This window comes from Ascidiella aspersa, chromosome 3 (genome assembly GCF_963924565.1).
Source record: "Ascidiella aspersa chromosome 3, kaAscAspe10.2, whole genome shotgun sequence".
Lineage (NCBI taxonomy): Eukaryota > Metazoa > Chordata > Ascidiacea > Phlebobranchia > Ascidiidae > Ascidiella > Ascidiella aspersa.
In genome coordinates this window covers 19220544-19238777 of record NC_139449.1, presented here as the reverse complement: position 1 = coordinate 19238777, position 18234 = coordinate 19220544, and the positions used below count along the sequence as shown (strand labels likewise).

Below are 18234 nucleotides of genomic sequence, written 5' to 3'. Positions count from 1 at the left end.
GTCAACAATTCGGTTTTGCGCGTGGCGAGAGTGGAATATATGGGTCAAAAGGTTTGTACGATCAGGTGTGGCGGCACCTGGATCTCCATTGATTCGTATAACACCGTCGACTGTGAACTGAAACGGCGAATCTCCATTCTTATGTTGGGAGCGAATATAACAAAGATTGCTACGAACGTGTAGGAAAGTCACTAATTTTTTGTGCTTAGTGCCATATTTATTTATTCAGACACTGTGTGTGTATTAAAATAAATTATTTTATGGTTCGTTAAAATCGTAGATACCTTATCCCCAAAAAACAACATTTGAGTGAAACCTCCGTGTTTTTAATTGGACATAAAGGCTGCTAACGTACTCAATAAACCCAAAATCTTTTTTTTTTGATGACTTAATCGATTTCTATAAAATCCCATTGCCTTAAATTACAACAAGCACTACCTTAGAGGAATTAAAACTGGGACCGCGCATTTAGTTTCGTGCGCAGCGAAGCAAAAGCAGCCCACGTGCGTCGTTCTTAATCGCCGTTACACATTTTCCCGTCGTCAGCGCGCTGGCCACAAGACGTGTCGATTCCCGGCAGATGCGTCACGACTGTTTGGGCTCGCGTCCCGTAAAAGCGTGTTCCGCGGGCCGGTGAGCGAAATAGCTGAGCAGCTAGTCAGGCTGAAAGACGATGAAAACACCGTCGAGACCCTGGAGCGCTTATGTTTCATAATGGACCTACTTTCCGTTTGGCGGCGTGCAAGCAGGCGGGACGCGAAACGACAGGAGCCAAAACAAATCCGAGGTCGACTCGTGACCGCTCTCGCGCGAAGTTGCCGGCAAGTCGTGACGTCACGCCGGGAGAAAATCCTCGTCATATTTTAAGCGGGGGGCGAAAGAAGCGGGAATTTATACGGTTTTAGTCTCGGCCTGGAAAATCAGCTTTTACATATTAGCGCTATAAGGTTACAATGATCGCTTGAAAGGATTAAGCGCGTAAGCGTCGCGTGTCTTACTCGTACAACGATTGCTATGCGTCGACTCCAAACCCTACAAGATTTATATTTCATAAATGTGGCGCTGATGGAATTTATGTTCTTTCTAATTTGTAACGAAGACTACATAAGTAGACTGCAAGCGCAGATTTTAACAAAGGGAGTCATTTGCGTAGTGTGAGGAAGTCAACGCAATCGAGTAAAGCCAACTTCTATGAATGGAAAACGCCGTACCAACCACATAAGGAAATCTGTGAAAAATGAGCTAGTGACAGATCTTCAACCGCTGCATCTAGTATTTATCATTGTCAGGCAAAGCCACTGCGGCGCACCTTCACCTTACAGTTCTCGGGTGATTCAACATACGATAAACCTAACCTTTATATGGCACACAGCTGAAACAGCCTTCACTAATCCTTGCGCATTCATCACAATACACGTACTTTACTGAACCTACAGTCAAAGACACTAAAGTTTGACAAGCGAGGCTGGTGAAGGTGCACAAAGCGACTCTCGTAAATATATATAGCTGTGCTGACGCAAGGGTGCCTACAAGTAGCTACAGCACCTGCTTATCGCGCCTTTAAAGGTCCCGGCAACAGGGCATGAATGAAGCCGACAAAGCAATAAAACCGCAAAGGGATAACAACCGACTTACACCCTTGCTTTCGCTAAGAGGATGTTATTCTAGTAGCTGCATCAGAGCCCAGACTCTTTTTTGTATTTCTTGTTCGTGCGTTTGATGCGGGATTTAGATGTGAGTGCCGCTTTCAAGTGCACGATTGGCGCGTCGGCAAACAGAAGAACCGCTTACGCGTTACAAGTCGAACACATTGGCTGGCAAAGTCCTTTGACAGACCTGGGTAAACAAACACGAGTGATTGATAGGCCGAAGACTGTCAAACGTATGCGTTTCTGGTCGTATATGGATTTTATGTTGCTCTTCATGCAAAGTAACGAACTCCAACTTGACTGTGTGACGCGTTTCCAACAACATCGGTTTAAACGATTACGCGCTCGGTTCATTTAGGAAACAGGTTTGATCGGATTCCAAAGCCGAATCGGAATTTATCTATCGGCTTAAAACATGCCTAAATGCGTCAGCAGCATCAGTTCTTGCCTCATATGGAGAGAACACCTTCACACGTTTATAACTATTTTAGCATAGCTGTTTGAGGTATTTTACCATCATTTTCGTTATAATCGTACGGCTTTTGTACAGTCACGTGATTAAATCGATTTTGCGATTGGATTTTTTTTGTCAGTATTTGGTAAACATACTTTAAGTGCAGTTTGACTGTCACAAGAAAAACGTGCTCGCTGTGACAACGCAATGCGTAGGCCGAGCAACAGTGTTGGAGTGCGAGTAATTGCGATGAGTTGAACACTTCATACCGGCCAACGTCGACTCTCGGCACTCACGAGCATGTTTCCGCGCGTTGGTTACTGTTGTGCAAGGCTCTTCACATAAGCTTACGTTCGAATCATGCAAGTGCTATCAAAACATGCATCATCTACAGTAGTGGTTCTCAACCTTTTTTCTCTCGTGCCCATTTTTCGTTGCACAAAAATTCAGCGGCCCAATAATTTTGATGAAAGAACAAACATGAAAAAGGTTTAGAACAAAAACTAGTGGAGCATATATCAAAACAGATTATTTATTCAACCGTGTATTAGTGAGGCACTTGCTTCTAAACAATAAATTTACGTTTCATTTACATTCCTTCTCAACTCCTCCCCAAGCCATTAGTCCTGTAAAATTAAGTATAGTGACACAGAGGAAACTAAATTCTTCAATAAATCTAACTTTTTTAAATTGTTGTGTGGCCCACCTCAAAAGTTTTCATGGCCCACCAGTAAGCCATGGCCCAATGGTTGAAAACCGCTGACCTACAGTAACTTACTTAGCGATACCCTAAACTAGCTGTAATAACTATGCATATGTCACACATGGTTGCTATAAAAAACGTGGATCCAAACTACAAATTAACAACAAAGGGTTACACCAGAAGGCCGCATGAGAGTCGATTTTAACAGGTAAAGTGCCCTCAGGACAAGTGCGATTAGAATAGCAAGAATTTTGCATTTATTTCTACCGATAACAGGTAAGTCGACCAGAATATTTGCGTCATTGCGCCAACAGCGCGGAACTTCCCACAAGTGGGAGTTCACTTCACTTTCCCCTGTATGCGTGACGATGCAACCCAAGCCGGGGGCGCACCCTTTGTTCTGCTTTGCTTGCTGGGTATTCAGTTCCTTCTGGGTTCGTCACAAATGGCAGTGGTTGTAAATGTAGATGTCTGTAAATTCGTCATGGTGTTCCGCCTCGTATCACAATGCGTACATTTCTATTGTTTGCTAGGGCAATACAAAAAGATGCAACTGGGGTACGGCAATCGAATGGAGAACAGAACGAGCAGTGAAATTTTCTGATCCAGTTTCACTACTTCAAATCTTGAATGGACAAATTAACTAATATATATTATGGGATTTATGGCGTAATGGATACATGGTTTCGATCTGCTATACGGATTGTGGGGAAGGGTAAATGTCAATCCTACAAAATCATTTATTTAATTTGTCTTTAAGCAGTTCGTCCAATTTAAATTTGAACCACGATAGCCTTCTCAATAATAGTGAATGCGACATCGACACGGAATTTTACATCTGCTCGATCGCCCAAAATAGCATGGATGTTTTGACATTGCGCGGTGCTCGGGATCGCAGGCAATCTAAGTAATTCGTTTATACGTCTCGAAGCGGAAGGAAATCGTACTCGGTTTCAGGTAAATATAGACGTGGCCGACTGTCCGTGCATGTCGTCATTCACCAAGAGCGCCGGGTTGCAGCAGGCGTCAGGACCGACGACCGAGCAAATTGCTCTAATAGGCGGAGATAAGCGAATCGCGCGGCGTCAGCATTACGGGTGTCTCGTTCCATTAGCTGCCATGCAGTTTGATGCAAAGCGAAAAGCGGATGCAATACCAGTTTGCTTGAACGTTGAAAAGTGCTCATCCAAGGTGTGTCCGTGCGAGTTAGTGGACAGCGACGTGTAGTCGCAGAAAACAATTTCGCATCATGTCGGGCGTATTCGCGATGCTTGCTGCTTGATGTAAGCGTTTTGTGTTTACAAAGGACATGCGGGAAGTTTGTGCTACTAATTTGCCGACAGGCGTTGGCCAATTACGATAACGCTGCGTCTATACATCACACACATTTTACCGGGATAAAAAACAGCGTCAACACTTGTTACGTTTCGACCAAATTCGTAAATTACACACACCGTAAGTTCAACATGCCCAATACTACATTTGGTACTTGTCATTCACAGCGACGCACTTGGGGACTTTTAGGCCATTGACAGTGTGTTTAAAAACATGTTTTGAGCATTGGTAGTGTATAAATTGCCTGTAATTTTTATTTTAAAGCTACAAGTAGCTTTATAGGTGTACGTGATACTTCTTGGGCTTAAAAATAAACTTTGAATTACTGCACTATGGCGTCAAATACCTCGATCACAGTGGTTTTATTTTTGGATGTTGGCCAATATGACTCAATTTAGGACAATAATAAAAAACTATATTTTTTAATATGGCAAAATTTATTCGATGAGGTATTTTTTTTCTAAAAGGAAAAACACATCAAGATTTCGTTTCCTGAATCCCTGTTGGTGAATATCAATTTCAACGTTACACGATATTGTTGGGACGGCTTATTTGTTTCCTGCTGGATAAGTCTGTAGTATATGGCATCTTATCAGCAAACAACGTATCAGAACAAACAAGCTGCATTGATCGTTTTGACCACGGCCTGATAGTAGGTATAGCAACTTGACAAACGAACGGTAAACTGTTTTCCGCGAAACATACTTTAACCTTACAATGTTACTCCGGCAATGATCGAATTACGCTAAGAACCAAAGGTGTGCCTATATTGGTATGCATTCAAAATGAGGCGATGACCATTGTGAGGGTAAGTATGGGTCTATATCCTTCATGCGACCAAGACTCACAAAGGCCATACAAAATTGGCAAAGTTATACGTGTTGTAATATCAAGGTTCCGTGATCTGTTAATGGTATTGTATGGATTATCTTACGCACAACGTCACAGTTTTCGTCGGATTGTGGCAAAATAATTTACAGATTGTATCAGAAACAAATTTAAAGTGTTTAAGACCAAGGTTAAAAATGGGTCAATCAGTGTATTTTCAACGATGACACAATTTTGGTCGAGTCAGATATTAAACTTAATTTCCATTAGCAGAACGAGAATAAAAGGACACGGCCACGACTGAACGCCAAAGTCAACAACTGTCGCGCTTTAGGGGAACAAAGCGACAGAAGCTTCGCGGTAGTTTCTTGGCTGCTGTTTCTGCTGCTGCAAAAGCCCTGTTAATCAAACGACGGCAATTAATTAAAGCGCGTTCGTCTGCCGCTGTTGTCCGCACGACAAACAATACGGATGTCTATAAGGGATAAAGGTCCCGCGAGGGGCGGGCCTAATCGGGTCGACCAGGCGCTTTACGCTCGCTGCAGCCTTGCCTCGCGCGGACACTAAATGCATTAAAGTCTTGCACCCAGGACTGCCGCCGTCTGATGTTTTGGACTAAGTCGCGCGATCATCGCTCGCTAAACAAGCGACGCTGCTAACTTGCTCTGTACACACATCAGCAGAGAGGCAGCACGCTCGGAAGAGGCAAATATTTGCGATCAAAGTTGATACGCGGTTGCTGGTTTAAACAAACGTAGGCGCCGCCTGTCCAGCTGGGCGTGAACGCAGGAGATATGAGACATGTTTGCCGGCTTCAAGGGCTTTGGCATTTACCTGCCTCCGCGTGGCGGTTTGACGTTTGGTTTGTAGCTTATATGTAGTTTGCGCTTATCGCACCGCAAACCGCAATAGCTTCTGTTTATAGGTTTGTTTGAGGTATTAAAGAATATGCGTCCAGGAATGTGCTAACGTCGGCGTACGTTGTTCGTACGTTTGTGGGCGTATTCGAAATAACCCGCCTAAAACAAACCGCGACAGGCCGAATAAAGCTACAGCGAACACAACTCGCACGAAAACACACACTCTTCCCGACATAGAATTCAGTTGAAGGGACCTTTACCTGGAGTCGTATTTGATGAATTAATCGTCTGTCGTGGAAAGAAATTCAGTATGGCGCCGTTGCGTAAAACGTTAAACAGGTGTTGAGCGTTACTCACAACTGACTTATAAATTAACAATCTCAGAATATTGCATGGAAGCTGAATCAAAGTCAAATGGAATACGTTTACAAAAACGGCGATTAAGAGTTAACAAAAATGTTGTTGATTCACACAACATAAAACAATGTTGACTAACGCTTTAATCTTTGGACCTTAACTTTCACGGTGCCCAGCAATAAATGGTATTTGTGTAAATAAAACAACCCAATAAACGTACGAAACCGCAAACAATTTTTTTTGCAGGGGTCCTTTGCATAAACAGCAAACATCAACGACCTGGATTTATCATTCCGTATTAGTTTGGACAGCGTTAAAGTTGAACACCATGGGAATAACATCAGTGCATTACGGTGTTAAACTGGTTGACAATCGAAATAGGTTGGAATGCGATTTTACGGTCGACTGAACGTCGTAAAAGCATTGTTTATACTGTATGCCTCAAATATCTGCCAACGTGACTCGAGACACGGATTCCTGATGCAGGGCATTTTAAGCCAGGAAACAACTTAAAACATCTTCTACAGTGCACCTAACGTACGAAATGATACCCCGAAATATGAATCACGAACGCAAATTGGCGTGACGGTCTTGCCACAATGCCTCGAATCAGTGCAACTGAAACATTTTCTTTTCACAAATATCAACACATTTATGTCACTGTGACGCTTGTTTTTGTCAAGAATACGTCGTCCCAAGAGACCCTGAAAGTACGGATTGTCCCCCATTTTAGTTCGAAAAACGGTTATCTGAAAGGTTGTCACCCGGATTGTACTGCGAAGAGGAAACAGTGTAAAAGCCGCACACTCGCTAAAATTACCTTATTTTTCCAGCGCCCGCCTGTTTTCGGCTCGGTATTTCGACCAGACTCGGTTCACTGGGGTTCGGGTCGCTTTAGCGGGAGTGGCAACTACTTGAGGCGCGATCGATATATGGGCGACAGCCATCGCCACGAGCAGGTGCGGAAAGAAAAGCGCACGGGAAAAGCACGAAGCACTGCTAAACGGATTGCGGACCTACCACGCTGCTAGATGTAGCTTTGGCTGAGTAGAACTCATTGCACTCGCTTGACACAACAACATATCGGGCGCAAAACATACGTTTGATATATATTAATTAGTCCCAGGTACATGTATGGCCAAATTTATACATGAAATCTGTATCGAGATATATATAGGATATAAAAGATGATAATTCGTGACAAAGTACAATAAAGAACGTTGGATTGGATGTCCGATCGTCTACTTTTTTTTCGTGATCGCCGCCTTTCATTTGGTGTCACGTTCTTTAAAGATGATCCATGAAGGAGAAAATAAAAATCCCGATTTAGTACGACCGACTGTCATCCAAAAATCACCTATTAACCCCCAAAATCCCCAATTGATCAAAAGAATAAAGTTTTCAGGGCTTGCAATCAAAACTGTGTGGAAAGAAGGAAACCAAATCGATCACGATGACGCTGACGTAAACATGTAAGGCGTAAGCAATTGAGAGACACAAGAATCAAAGGGAACATGTCAACAACATGGGGTTCTACGTCATTAGGGTCATGCTTTGTTGCGCACAGGTGTCGATCCTGGCTTGAATTAGCGCGGCAGAGAGATGGCCGAACGACAACCGTTAATCGTCCTTAAGCTGCGCTGATCCACTGTAGTTTCCCACAGGATGATGTTAATGCAGGCCACCCAGAAACACACCTCGGCTTGATTGCGAAATTCGTGAAAACAACTTTACAGTTTTATTGAATTTTACTTTTGGTATTGTTACCAGATTTTGCGTTTTACAAACGGATGACATACTAAGTGTATTCTTAGGTATTTTGAGCGGAAGCGGTCTCTAAAATTTATCCAACGGATTTTAAGATACATCCCACTTCTTTAACCATAACAGAGATTTATCAGTTGGTCTTATAGGTGCTGTAACTTAAAATTTCATAGCGGTCAACAAAGCCAAAATAAAAAACGGGTCATACATTCTTTAATAAATAGACAAACCCCTACATAAAGGATTTTAAGCCATATGACACAGGATTTACGCATGTACTGGACGAAAATGGCAATCAAATAATATTTTCCAAAAGTTTCGAACGACCAACGCATATTGGTCGATTGCAATAAATTCAATAGCAATTTATTGCAATCAGTTCTGGTGTAATATTCCTTGTGTTAAGAGCCCTAATGATACGAAATATAGCAGAATGGAATGTCATGGGGCAACGAAATAATCGTTTAACAACTTCGTTCAGTGGGCCCGATGTACGCCTGTGGGATTATGCACTGCAGAACTGCGCTGGGCGAAAACAAAAATTACAGGGCGGAACACGGCAATTTTTGGTCGACTTGCAATTTGCAAAATTGTCGCCCTTCGATGTGTGCGAAGCGATCTAGCGGGATTTCGCGATCTAGCGGGATTTTATCAGTCAGGCATAACCACATCCTGCCGATGTTGTGGTGCCGCGATGCACCAAATATCGAAGTGAAAAGTTGCTCTCGCCCCATGCATATAATTTGCTAATTTGCTACTGTATTCCCAGTGGCGTACCCAGCCGAAAATTTTTTGGGGGGGCCAAAATGTTTGGACTTTTTTCTTTAACTTTTGTCATTGTATAACTCCTGTAACGAACACAAAAACAATGCTAGCAAACCTTTTCGAGCAGCAACTAAATGAGTGTTAAACGCAATACCTAAAAACAGTCAAAGAGCAAAAACTGTCTAAAAGTAGCAAAACTACATTAATGTATAGCAAACGTAATATTAACTATATCGTTTGTGACGTAACAATGCATGACAATTAAAGGTGTTGTATGATGTGACCGAGTGTTATGGTACTGCTCGTAAATGCTAAAAAAACAAATTATTAAGAATAAATTTTTATAAATCAGGGGGACCTGCATGGTCCCTCAGCCCCCCCCCCCCGCTTATCTGTATTCCTAATTATTTCTTAAACATTACCTTGGTTAACTAGTGAAACCTTCTCCACGATATGAAGGGTTACTTGGGTTGTTGGTTGCACAAAAATCTATCACGTCAAAAACATTCAACAAAATGGTATGGTTTCACATAGTATGCAAACAACACAAGAACAAGTATTGTTTTTTTTTACAATTTCTGTAAAATTTGTTTGTTGTTTAAACTCTGTATGTGATTTCATCCAACTGTATTGGGAGTATTCGACACCTTGAAATTGAGCAGGGATGTAAAAGTGTTTAGGTTAATTCTTGCTAATCGGTATGTTCGGTAACGCCTAATCCAGAAGAGAATCAAACATTGCACCAATTTATGCTGTGGTAGGCTTAACAAAAGCCTAAAAGGATTTTCGTCGTAAAGTATATGAGAATTGCACCCTTTACTCGAAAACAAGCTGCAAAACATGGGGCATACAATAAAAACTTCACTCGTAAAATACCTGGCTACCGTGTTGTCATGGGGTACAGGAATGTTATTACACAAAGTAGTGCACCTAATACATTCCGAGGGAAGAAGTTTACCGGTAACAAAATAACTTTCCATAAATAGCATTTTACAACAGGTCGCATTAATCATTATTCTAACATTTGCAGTACCGTTTAATGGATAGGAAATCCCAAATTTTTTATCGAATTTCAGTCTTTATTAAGTTAAGTTATGCGATTAAGGAATCTATTAGGTTTTACAATGCGCATAACTGTTTTATATGGTCATAAATGTTTAAGCGCAACAAATGGCCTCGCGTATAGGCAATCTGTGTACAATCCATTAGAATTAGAGTGTCAAACAAAAAACGATTAAACAAAATAATCATCCGCAAATCATTGTCGTTACATATTTAGACAGTGAACAACTAACTAAATATTATCAACATGTATAAAATCGCATTCAAAGCTGGGTATAGTCTTTTAGTTTTCTAATATCATCTTTGTCATCATGGTGTTGTTACGAACTACAAGAAGTCGGCACAGGCGCAAATATAAACATACAACCAGTGAAATGTAAGCAATCCAGAACAAGCCGGCTCCGTCAGCGCGGAATTTCGATAAATCAGCGCTATAATCCCATAGCAGGAATGCAATAAAACGTCAAGGAATTGGCGAATATTTGCCTGAGGCCGATTTTCTCCGGTCCGCGTGGGAGCTTGTTTACGATGCCAACACGCTTATATGTGTTCACTTATGCTCGACGCCCGTGTAGGGCGGATGCGAGATAAGGCTTGACGCCGTAATCCTTCCATCCGGAAAAGGGCATTAGTGCTGCGAGACGCGTGTAAGCAGTACGGAGTTGACAAAAGCTATAACTGGATTTGCTTCGGCCTATACGACAAACTACACGGAGGGTATAAGGGTGAGGGAGGATGATAACGCTAAAACGTTTAATGTCTGTTTATATCAATCAGAATTTAAAAGAAAAGAACTGGACGCTAACCAGCTATATACAAACACTACCATGGCAGACAACACAAATCAATACATTACACAGTTAAAATGTTATTGTCAATTCACCCAAATATCTTAGTTATGGCCTGCTTTACTGCGATGAACTCTACAGTTGCTACTACGTTTGTGCGACACCTAACGGCATATGGCAGATAATATGCGATAACAAGACTCCCGATATAAACCCAAAAGCTCATAAAACAGTTCTCCGAGACAAATCTAGTGTTTATTCCTTAAGTACAAGGCGAAGTGGCCAACGCGTGGCATGTCACCCCTCGTAAACAAGTCATTGGCCTGCGTCAAACAAGTTCGAAGCAATGTTCGGAAGGAGCCAACAAGCCACAAGCAAACGTCTTTTTTTAGCGACAAGCGCCCGATCATGAAAGATTAGGACCGCTCTTTCCAAATGCCACCTTATTTTAAGGCGATTTGGCTTTCGTTTAGGAATTAATCAAACGCCTGGTGTCCGTATGCAGTTATGCATCTTATAGACGCAAATACAAAAATATTTTCTTCCTAATCAACAAATATTAAATTTAAATTTTAAAAAGCATTTTCTTGCGAATGGATAAGCAGCACGGCACTGGGATGACCCATTCCAGCACGTGCCAATCGGAAAAGGCTCGGTGTAAATCCCTTCTTATCGTTTCGATTGATCGGACTTTGACGAAGCCGTTTTTCCAAAAAAACGCGAGCAATTGTAACGAAATGCCAATGCAGGAAGTTGTGTTGGAAAGCGTTTTCCTTCGGTGACCTTTTCCCACGTCCGCGCGACAGAATTCCAGCGATAAAATCGCACGAATACGCAGGCTGCGCCACAATAACAGTTTTTGCGGCACACAACGACCTCTACAGTAAAGCCGTACTTTGACGGGTTTGATTTGGCGCTGGCAAGCTGCCTAAAGGAGTTGTTGCGGTCGCGAACGAACAATCCCTGGTAATGATCGGTTGTCGCGCGCGCCTACTGCTTGGGTGGCGCTTCGTCTGTGGGTTAGCGGGTGGCAGCAGCGGATGCACAACGACCGAAATAACCGCTAACCCCTTAATTACGACATGATTGCCGCCCTAGCTGCTCGCCACTAATCAACACAGGACTTGAGACAAATCTGCCGAGCATCGTTCGTCGAGATATTATCAGATTTAAAATGTTCCAAAAAAACGGAAAATCGATAAATATAAGTGGTAAATGAGAGAATTTTAATTATTGCAAAGAACACGTGGAATGTTGTTTTGGTATTAGCTAAATTTGCCCAATGGTGTGTTATTTACCAAGATTAAAGGTAACTTTTCACAACACATTATTATTATGCACGATTTTTTCGTTTTGGCAAAATTAACCCTGAAACAATCGATATTTAATAGACATTTACAGAAAGGTAACTATTATGACAAACTTTTAAACTAGCTAGTCTAGTCTTCGGAAAGAATAAATCCAATGTTTTCGTACACCTGGAAAGCACATTACGCAGTCACAGTTGTTAGCTGGCTTTAATTGTTTTCTGTTAAATCTAAATAGTTGGGAAAATTTTGGGCCGCTTTATATATATAAGTGCTTAAGCGGGTAATAGTCAGAGTTGAAGGTTTGGTGATCGATGAACGAAACAGCCGCGCTGGTTCGATCCCATGTCGCTTAGGTGACCCGTAATTGGAATCAATTTGATGGATACCAGCTCGGCAAATTGATGTTCCGTAACTTACAGTTGACATCAGGCAGCATTAGATTCGAAAAGCAAAGAATGAATAATTACAAAAAACGTTTAAAATTAGGCTGTTATCGAACAGTGCATACAAACAAATGTGTAAACTTTTAACCAACAGTTTTGCATTAGGCACGGTTTACAAAATAAAGTTAGCCATTTTAGGGTGATAGATTTTGGTTTGCTATGGAAAAAAAACAAGCTCTCTTAGCACTGTGGACTAAAAGTACTTAAATGTATTCCTAGTGCTGTTCGCAAAACCGCAAGCTGTCGAGAAAACGTAATTTCGAAGCCAGACACCGGTTTGCGAGCTGCTGCTTAAACACGGGCAACGTCAGCCAGATAAAAGTGACAAAGGCCAGGCGATTAACAGCCGGTCGGGAAGGAAGAGCGAGAGTGGGACTCGTCGCTATCGGCATCCCATCTGACAAGGGCCAATTGGAACATACGAGCAAGCAAATGCCTGTTCACCGAGCCCGAGATAAGAGATCTGGAATGCAAAGGCCGATGCTGATAAGCACAATGGCCAAGGCGATTCGCGCTGTTGAGAGCCGATGTAAGGCAGCGAACGTGACGACCGGCAGATTGGTTTCTGAGAATGACGTCGCAAAGTATCCAAGAATATCGCCACACCAACTTGTAGATGTTCGTTGATGATTAGTGACGAGCGTAGCTCAAATTATTAGACTGTAACTTTGTTGAAATGAAAGATTTAGTCTAGTTCAGGAATTTTTTCTGAACAAACCTTGTTTCTCAATCAATCGTTTTCATGTACAACTTCGAAATGCTATTACATAGTATCACTAGCGCCTAATAAAACAGCGTCTTAAAAGTGAGTTGAAGAATATATGTTAGAAACAGCTATGCGAAACATGCCAAAAAAATGTTCCACTGTATATTCAGTTCGGAGCCCACAGAAGGCTTTATTACAAACCACCAGGTATAATATAAAAAGAATGGGCAAAGCACAACATAAAGTAAACCATTCAACAACGTATAATTCATAAACTATTTTCCCCTATATATATATATATGTAACTAAAATAAACACTTCACTCACCGAAGGTTTGTCGAGCTTCATTGTGGCGCACTTGTTCAGCACATCGAGCCGTCTGGTAAATAAAATATACATTGATTCGAACGAAACAAATAAATGCAATTAATGTGAACATGACCTTGTGAGCGTAACAGATTACAAATTTTAATATATAGAATATGAATATGTGCGATTAGCAAAGTCTGGCCCAAAACCTACTATCTACTTTTAGATTGAACCGTTCACTACCACTAATTACAAGCATAACCCTATATTACGTTTCACTATTAAAATAGCATGCCATGACGTTTAAAACGTTAAATACATAAAATATACTACAACATCAATCACATTTTATCATTTGTAAAACTATTCGAAATTGCGTAAGTACTTAAAACACAAAAATGAGGTAAGCTATAAATTCTTGAATGCACTCTGTAGTTTAAAGGCAAGACTAAGCTTTAAATTTATACGTTATTATTCGTATGGATTTTCGAAAATTTATGTAGACTTGAGAACAAAGAATGCGTTGTAATCCAACTATTCTAGTTTAAATAGCGTTCCTAAAATCATATGTTAGTTATCGTAATAAATGTAAATTTCGTTTTGCTAGTGTGCATGCACCTATCTGCACTGCGCCAGCCTTTAGCGCCCCTAGTGTTACAAGTAAAAGTATGCAGTAAAGGTTACATTCCAGACGAAGTTCGTCTCAGTTAATACGATTGTTGGCCAACGGTTTTGTACACACATCACGACGATAACACATTGCTTGCTGACGTCACCGAAATTTCTTTGCTTTTTTGCGCAGAAATCGGATGAGTGACGTCATTCCGAATTCGGACTTGAAGGTTAAGGATTGTTTTTCGAACGTTTTACGGGCGGCTCACAGGTAATCCAATAAAGCGCGTTCCACTATACCTAATCGCTTCCGATCTGGATTGTAAATAATCTGCAGTTGGGTTACGCATTTCATGAATTGTGTCGTGTTAAAAAAATCAAAGTAAACAATAAAAAAATATCACAACCCACGAACTTGGCCTTTGGTATTTATATGCAGTGCGTTAGGTCGTATTTATTGATTTATTGAAAAAAGGGCTTTACTAAAATTTAATTTTGGACTTTTAGAAATTCCATAACTTTTAATTCAAAGTTCTTTTGAATTCAAGAATGAGTAGTGTACAAATATTATGAACAGCTTTAACGCAAAAACACCTAAGTCCTACTGAAAGGCTTTGTACAAGATGAGTCAATCCAAAAACTGATTTGTACATCTAAAAACTTTTTACAAACCACATTTAAGCCCTTTACTGTTTTTCACTTCAAACTTTTTAACTGTCTTGAACAATTTAAAAAAACGCAGGCTTATCCTGTTTAAACGAACGTACACTCGACTGCATGAAAACATTTCAGAAATGCACTTGCTACGTAGACCCTGATTCTGACTGCATGCATATGGAAATCGATCACGCCCAGTGCAGAGGAATAACGTTTAAACAAAAGCTGAGGCAAGGGGCCGGTAGTCGACCCATCGATTGTTTATTAGGTAAACCGATAACGTGCCGACCTATTATGTAGAACAACTCTAAGCGCAATATGCCAACTGCACGGGAATGTGCGCCGGTTTCTATATGCCGAATATAGGGTTTGAGAATCGATTGGTTTAGGAAAGCCCAGAAATTGCATGACGTCATACGGTTTTAGGTCTTTTAGTGAAGCATTTACCGTCATGATAATCCAATGCAATTGGGCGCACTATACTATCATCTGTAAAGGTTTTGGTCTTAACTTGCTGGCGACACATTGAAAACACACTATTAGAACACTCTTCTTTTGCCGCTATCCCTATTATTTGTTTTACCAAGTGTTGGTTTTGTTCAAAGAAGATAGATTTTTCAATATGCCGATTCGGTTTGTTATCCGTTTTTATAACAGCAAGGCGTTTCAACTTTTAAAATGACTTTGTAAATCGTCTTTTGTTTGAATCCTAAGCAATTTAAAGTCCTTAGAGGACCGAATGGTGCATTAACGAAACCATAATATCAGTGTTTTGAATTGTAAATGCCTGACCCAAATCAAAATGAAAAGCCAAATGCGTCACATCAGCCGAAATCAACAGTAGCAAAAATATTAGTAATGTTAGGCACGTGAAGTCAAATAACGAAGGCTCCACTTTCACTGTCAAACCGACGGCATTTGTGCAATGCCACGCTTGGTTGCCGACTTAGGGCTTAAAAATTGTCGAATTATCACGTACGTTTGGTGAACAGACGCACGCGTTTTGTGGCATGCCAAACAACCTATTTTACACAAACGCGTTAGGGCAAACAAATGGTCAAATATGACGTCAGAAACATGGCGGAACAAACTCAACCCGGGTCGTAGCCCGCCTACTGTTTCGCCGTTGTTGCATTATTGATGCTCATATAGGCTTGTGCTGTAATCCCTCAGCAGCCGTCTTTCTATAATTTGGTCAATAGAGACTGGAAAGCAAGCGGCAGCGGATGACGTCACTCATGTTTTGTCCGACACAAAACTCTGATGACGTCAACTAAATTCTCTGCCCAAACTGATCACCGATCATTCAACCACACACAATGGTTGTCAACTTCTCGTCTTGGAACAGGCGTTTTAGCAAACCAAAGATTTTTGACAGTTTTGGAAAATTTTACCGGTTTCTGTAAATAGGTCTCTTCAAAGTGGCTATGTCAGACCTGGCTAACAAAACTGATATTTTGAAGTGCAAAAAAGATATATTTCAGTTTAAATTTGACACCTAAATTAATTTTTCGTTTATGTTTAGTTGAACTACCTATAGGCGTCAATTAATGTTTCACAAAGCCTAAATTAATTATCTTCAAACTCGAGTCGTTATACAATAAAACAAATTGAAATTTTTATGTAGCATAAAAAGCACTTAGTGAAATCCGTACATAAATTCGATTACTTCGCGTTTGTGCTACTTGTTATCTATACATAATTCATACACATATCCCCCCTTTTAAAATAATTTTTCATTTAGGTTAAATATGATATTTTTTTACAGGATTAGGATATTTTTTACAGGATTTTTTTATGCCTTTGGCATTCGTCCTGTGTCAGCAGCGCGCGCAATTTTTAAGGCCTTTGACGAGCGCATGGTGCATTAACAAAACCACGATGCCGATACTTGACTCTAAATATAACAGAGTCGCTTGCATTTTTAATGCAAGGCAGAATTTTATCCAATTTGATGACGCTTATTTTTAAAGTCGTTTTCAATTTAGGTTGACAATCTAAAAGACGGACTCCTAACTGTTTTCTTTAAAACGTTCTTTGATGTGAAAATTTACCTCATTTGTAGATTAGCTTTTTTGTGTGTTAAAGGTTCAATTTACTTTGGTTTTCAGACACTTTACGTTTTGAATAGACCAAATAAATGTTGGTGTTTACGTTATAAAATTATTTTGGTGTATATTTCAAAGCTTTTAATAGTTGGCAAACAACGTATCGCTGTAATATATCCAAGGGACGGTGCAACAAAGCGACCTGTAAACTGTAGATTTGAACAGCAAATAATTATAAATAGGTAGAAGGCATCGGCGTTCGACTAATCTTGATACCTCTATCAAACAATTTCCCTTCGCTGCCTAAAAAATAACTGATTCTTAAATTTTGGGAATGTAAAACATATTAACAATTCAATAAAACGCGTAATTTCAAATACTTTGCTGTTATTCAATGTCGTACAGCCCTTAGATACGAAACGCAGACCCAAAAGTCATTGTAAATGTTAAGTATTTACCTGACAAGAGGCGCAATATGTTCTTGGGCGAGAAAATCATGGTCGGTCGTGACACTTGATATGTCCACAGGAAAATTCCCCTCTGTAAAATAGGCAGTGGACGGTGGTGTACATATATTTAGCCAAAAGGTTTGCACAGTAGGGTTATAGACAGTAAAAGTAAAGTTCAACGTAATAAAGCATCAGTTTATATTTTTCTGGCGTAAATGAAGTCAGCCATTTTATAAAGATAAATACATTTCTCCAAAATAATATTATCTTATTTGCTTTTTTATAAGGTATTATCGGTATTTACTTGCAAGAGAGAGGAAATACTTTTTATATGCATTTAATTTGATTTCGTTATATTCGTATCTTATTCTTTATTTTATTTATTAAGTTTCGATAAAGATTAGCTTTTGTGATATATACAGTTTAGTCAACTTCGTTGGGCATGGTAATATTCTAAATATAAGTTAGGAAAAAAATTAAATGTAGTTTAAAAATTAAAAAAATTGGTCGCCTGCGAAAAAGTACGACAAACCAACTCTCCTGTTGACACGCAACTTGCCCCAGTTTTAGATTGTTTACAACATACAAATGTTCACCGATGTATTGCGATATAGCCTATAACTATACTTTATCAGGGTCGGTAACGGTTATGTGAGCAAGTAACGCTTATAAAAGTTTCAATAAAAATGGAAACAAACAATTACTCACCTTCGTACAGATGTGCGTACTGAGGAAATCCGGCCGCTCTTAGCCACGCACATGCTTCTGAGGCTTGACGCTCTGAAAATTTAAACATGCTGTAAATAAATAGCGATATGTAGTATAGACATCGAGGAATATTTGAACTAAAGAAGTAGAGACGAGTATAAAGAAAATTGTCACGTCGATAATAAATTACTTTTGTGTGAACACTTTTTATCTCCCCTATGCATTCTGCTGAAGGGCACGCACATAATTTACGAAATCGTTTGTAAACCACCCATAGCTTTAAAATAAATGCGTTCATTAATCATGTCCTGTCGACCCGACTAAAGCCTAAACTAAAGTATTATGTATAAAATTAGGGCTACTATCACCTCAATATGATTGATTGCGGGTATTAAAAGGACGACAAGATGCCCAAACCCAGCGAAAT

The 18234-nt window shown here is 40.2% G+C and overlaps 1 protein-coding gene across 1 annotated transcript in view; it reads right to left on the bottom strand.

The window, feature by feature from the left end:
* The window catches only part of LOC146160598 (uncharacterized), a 58029-nt gene that overhangs the window by 14975 nt on the left and 24820 nt on the right, over positions 1-18234 (bottom strand). The window contains exons 6-8 of the mRNA XM_083384971.1: positions 17808-17879; positions 17109-17190; positions 13352-13403 (exon numbers count right to left, since the gene is read on the bottom strand). Of these exons, the coding sequence (XP_083241097.1) occupies positions 13352-13403; positions 17109-17190; positions 17808-17879 (206 nt within the window). The remainder of the gene's footprint in view (positions 1-13351; positions 13404-17108; positions 17191-17807; positions 17880-18234) is intronic.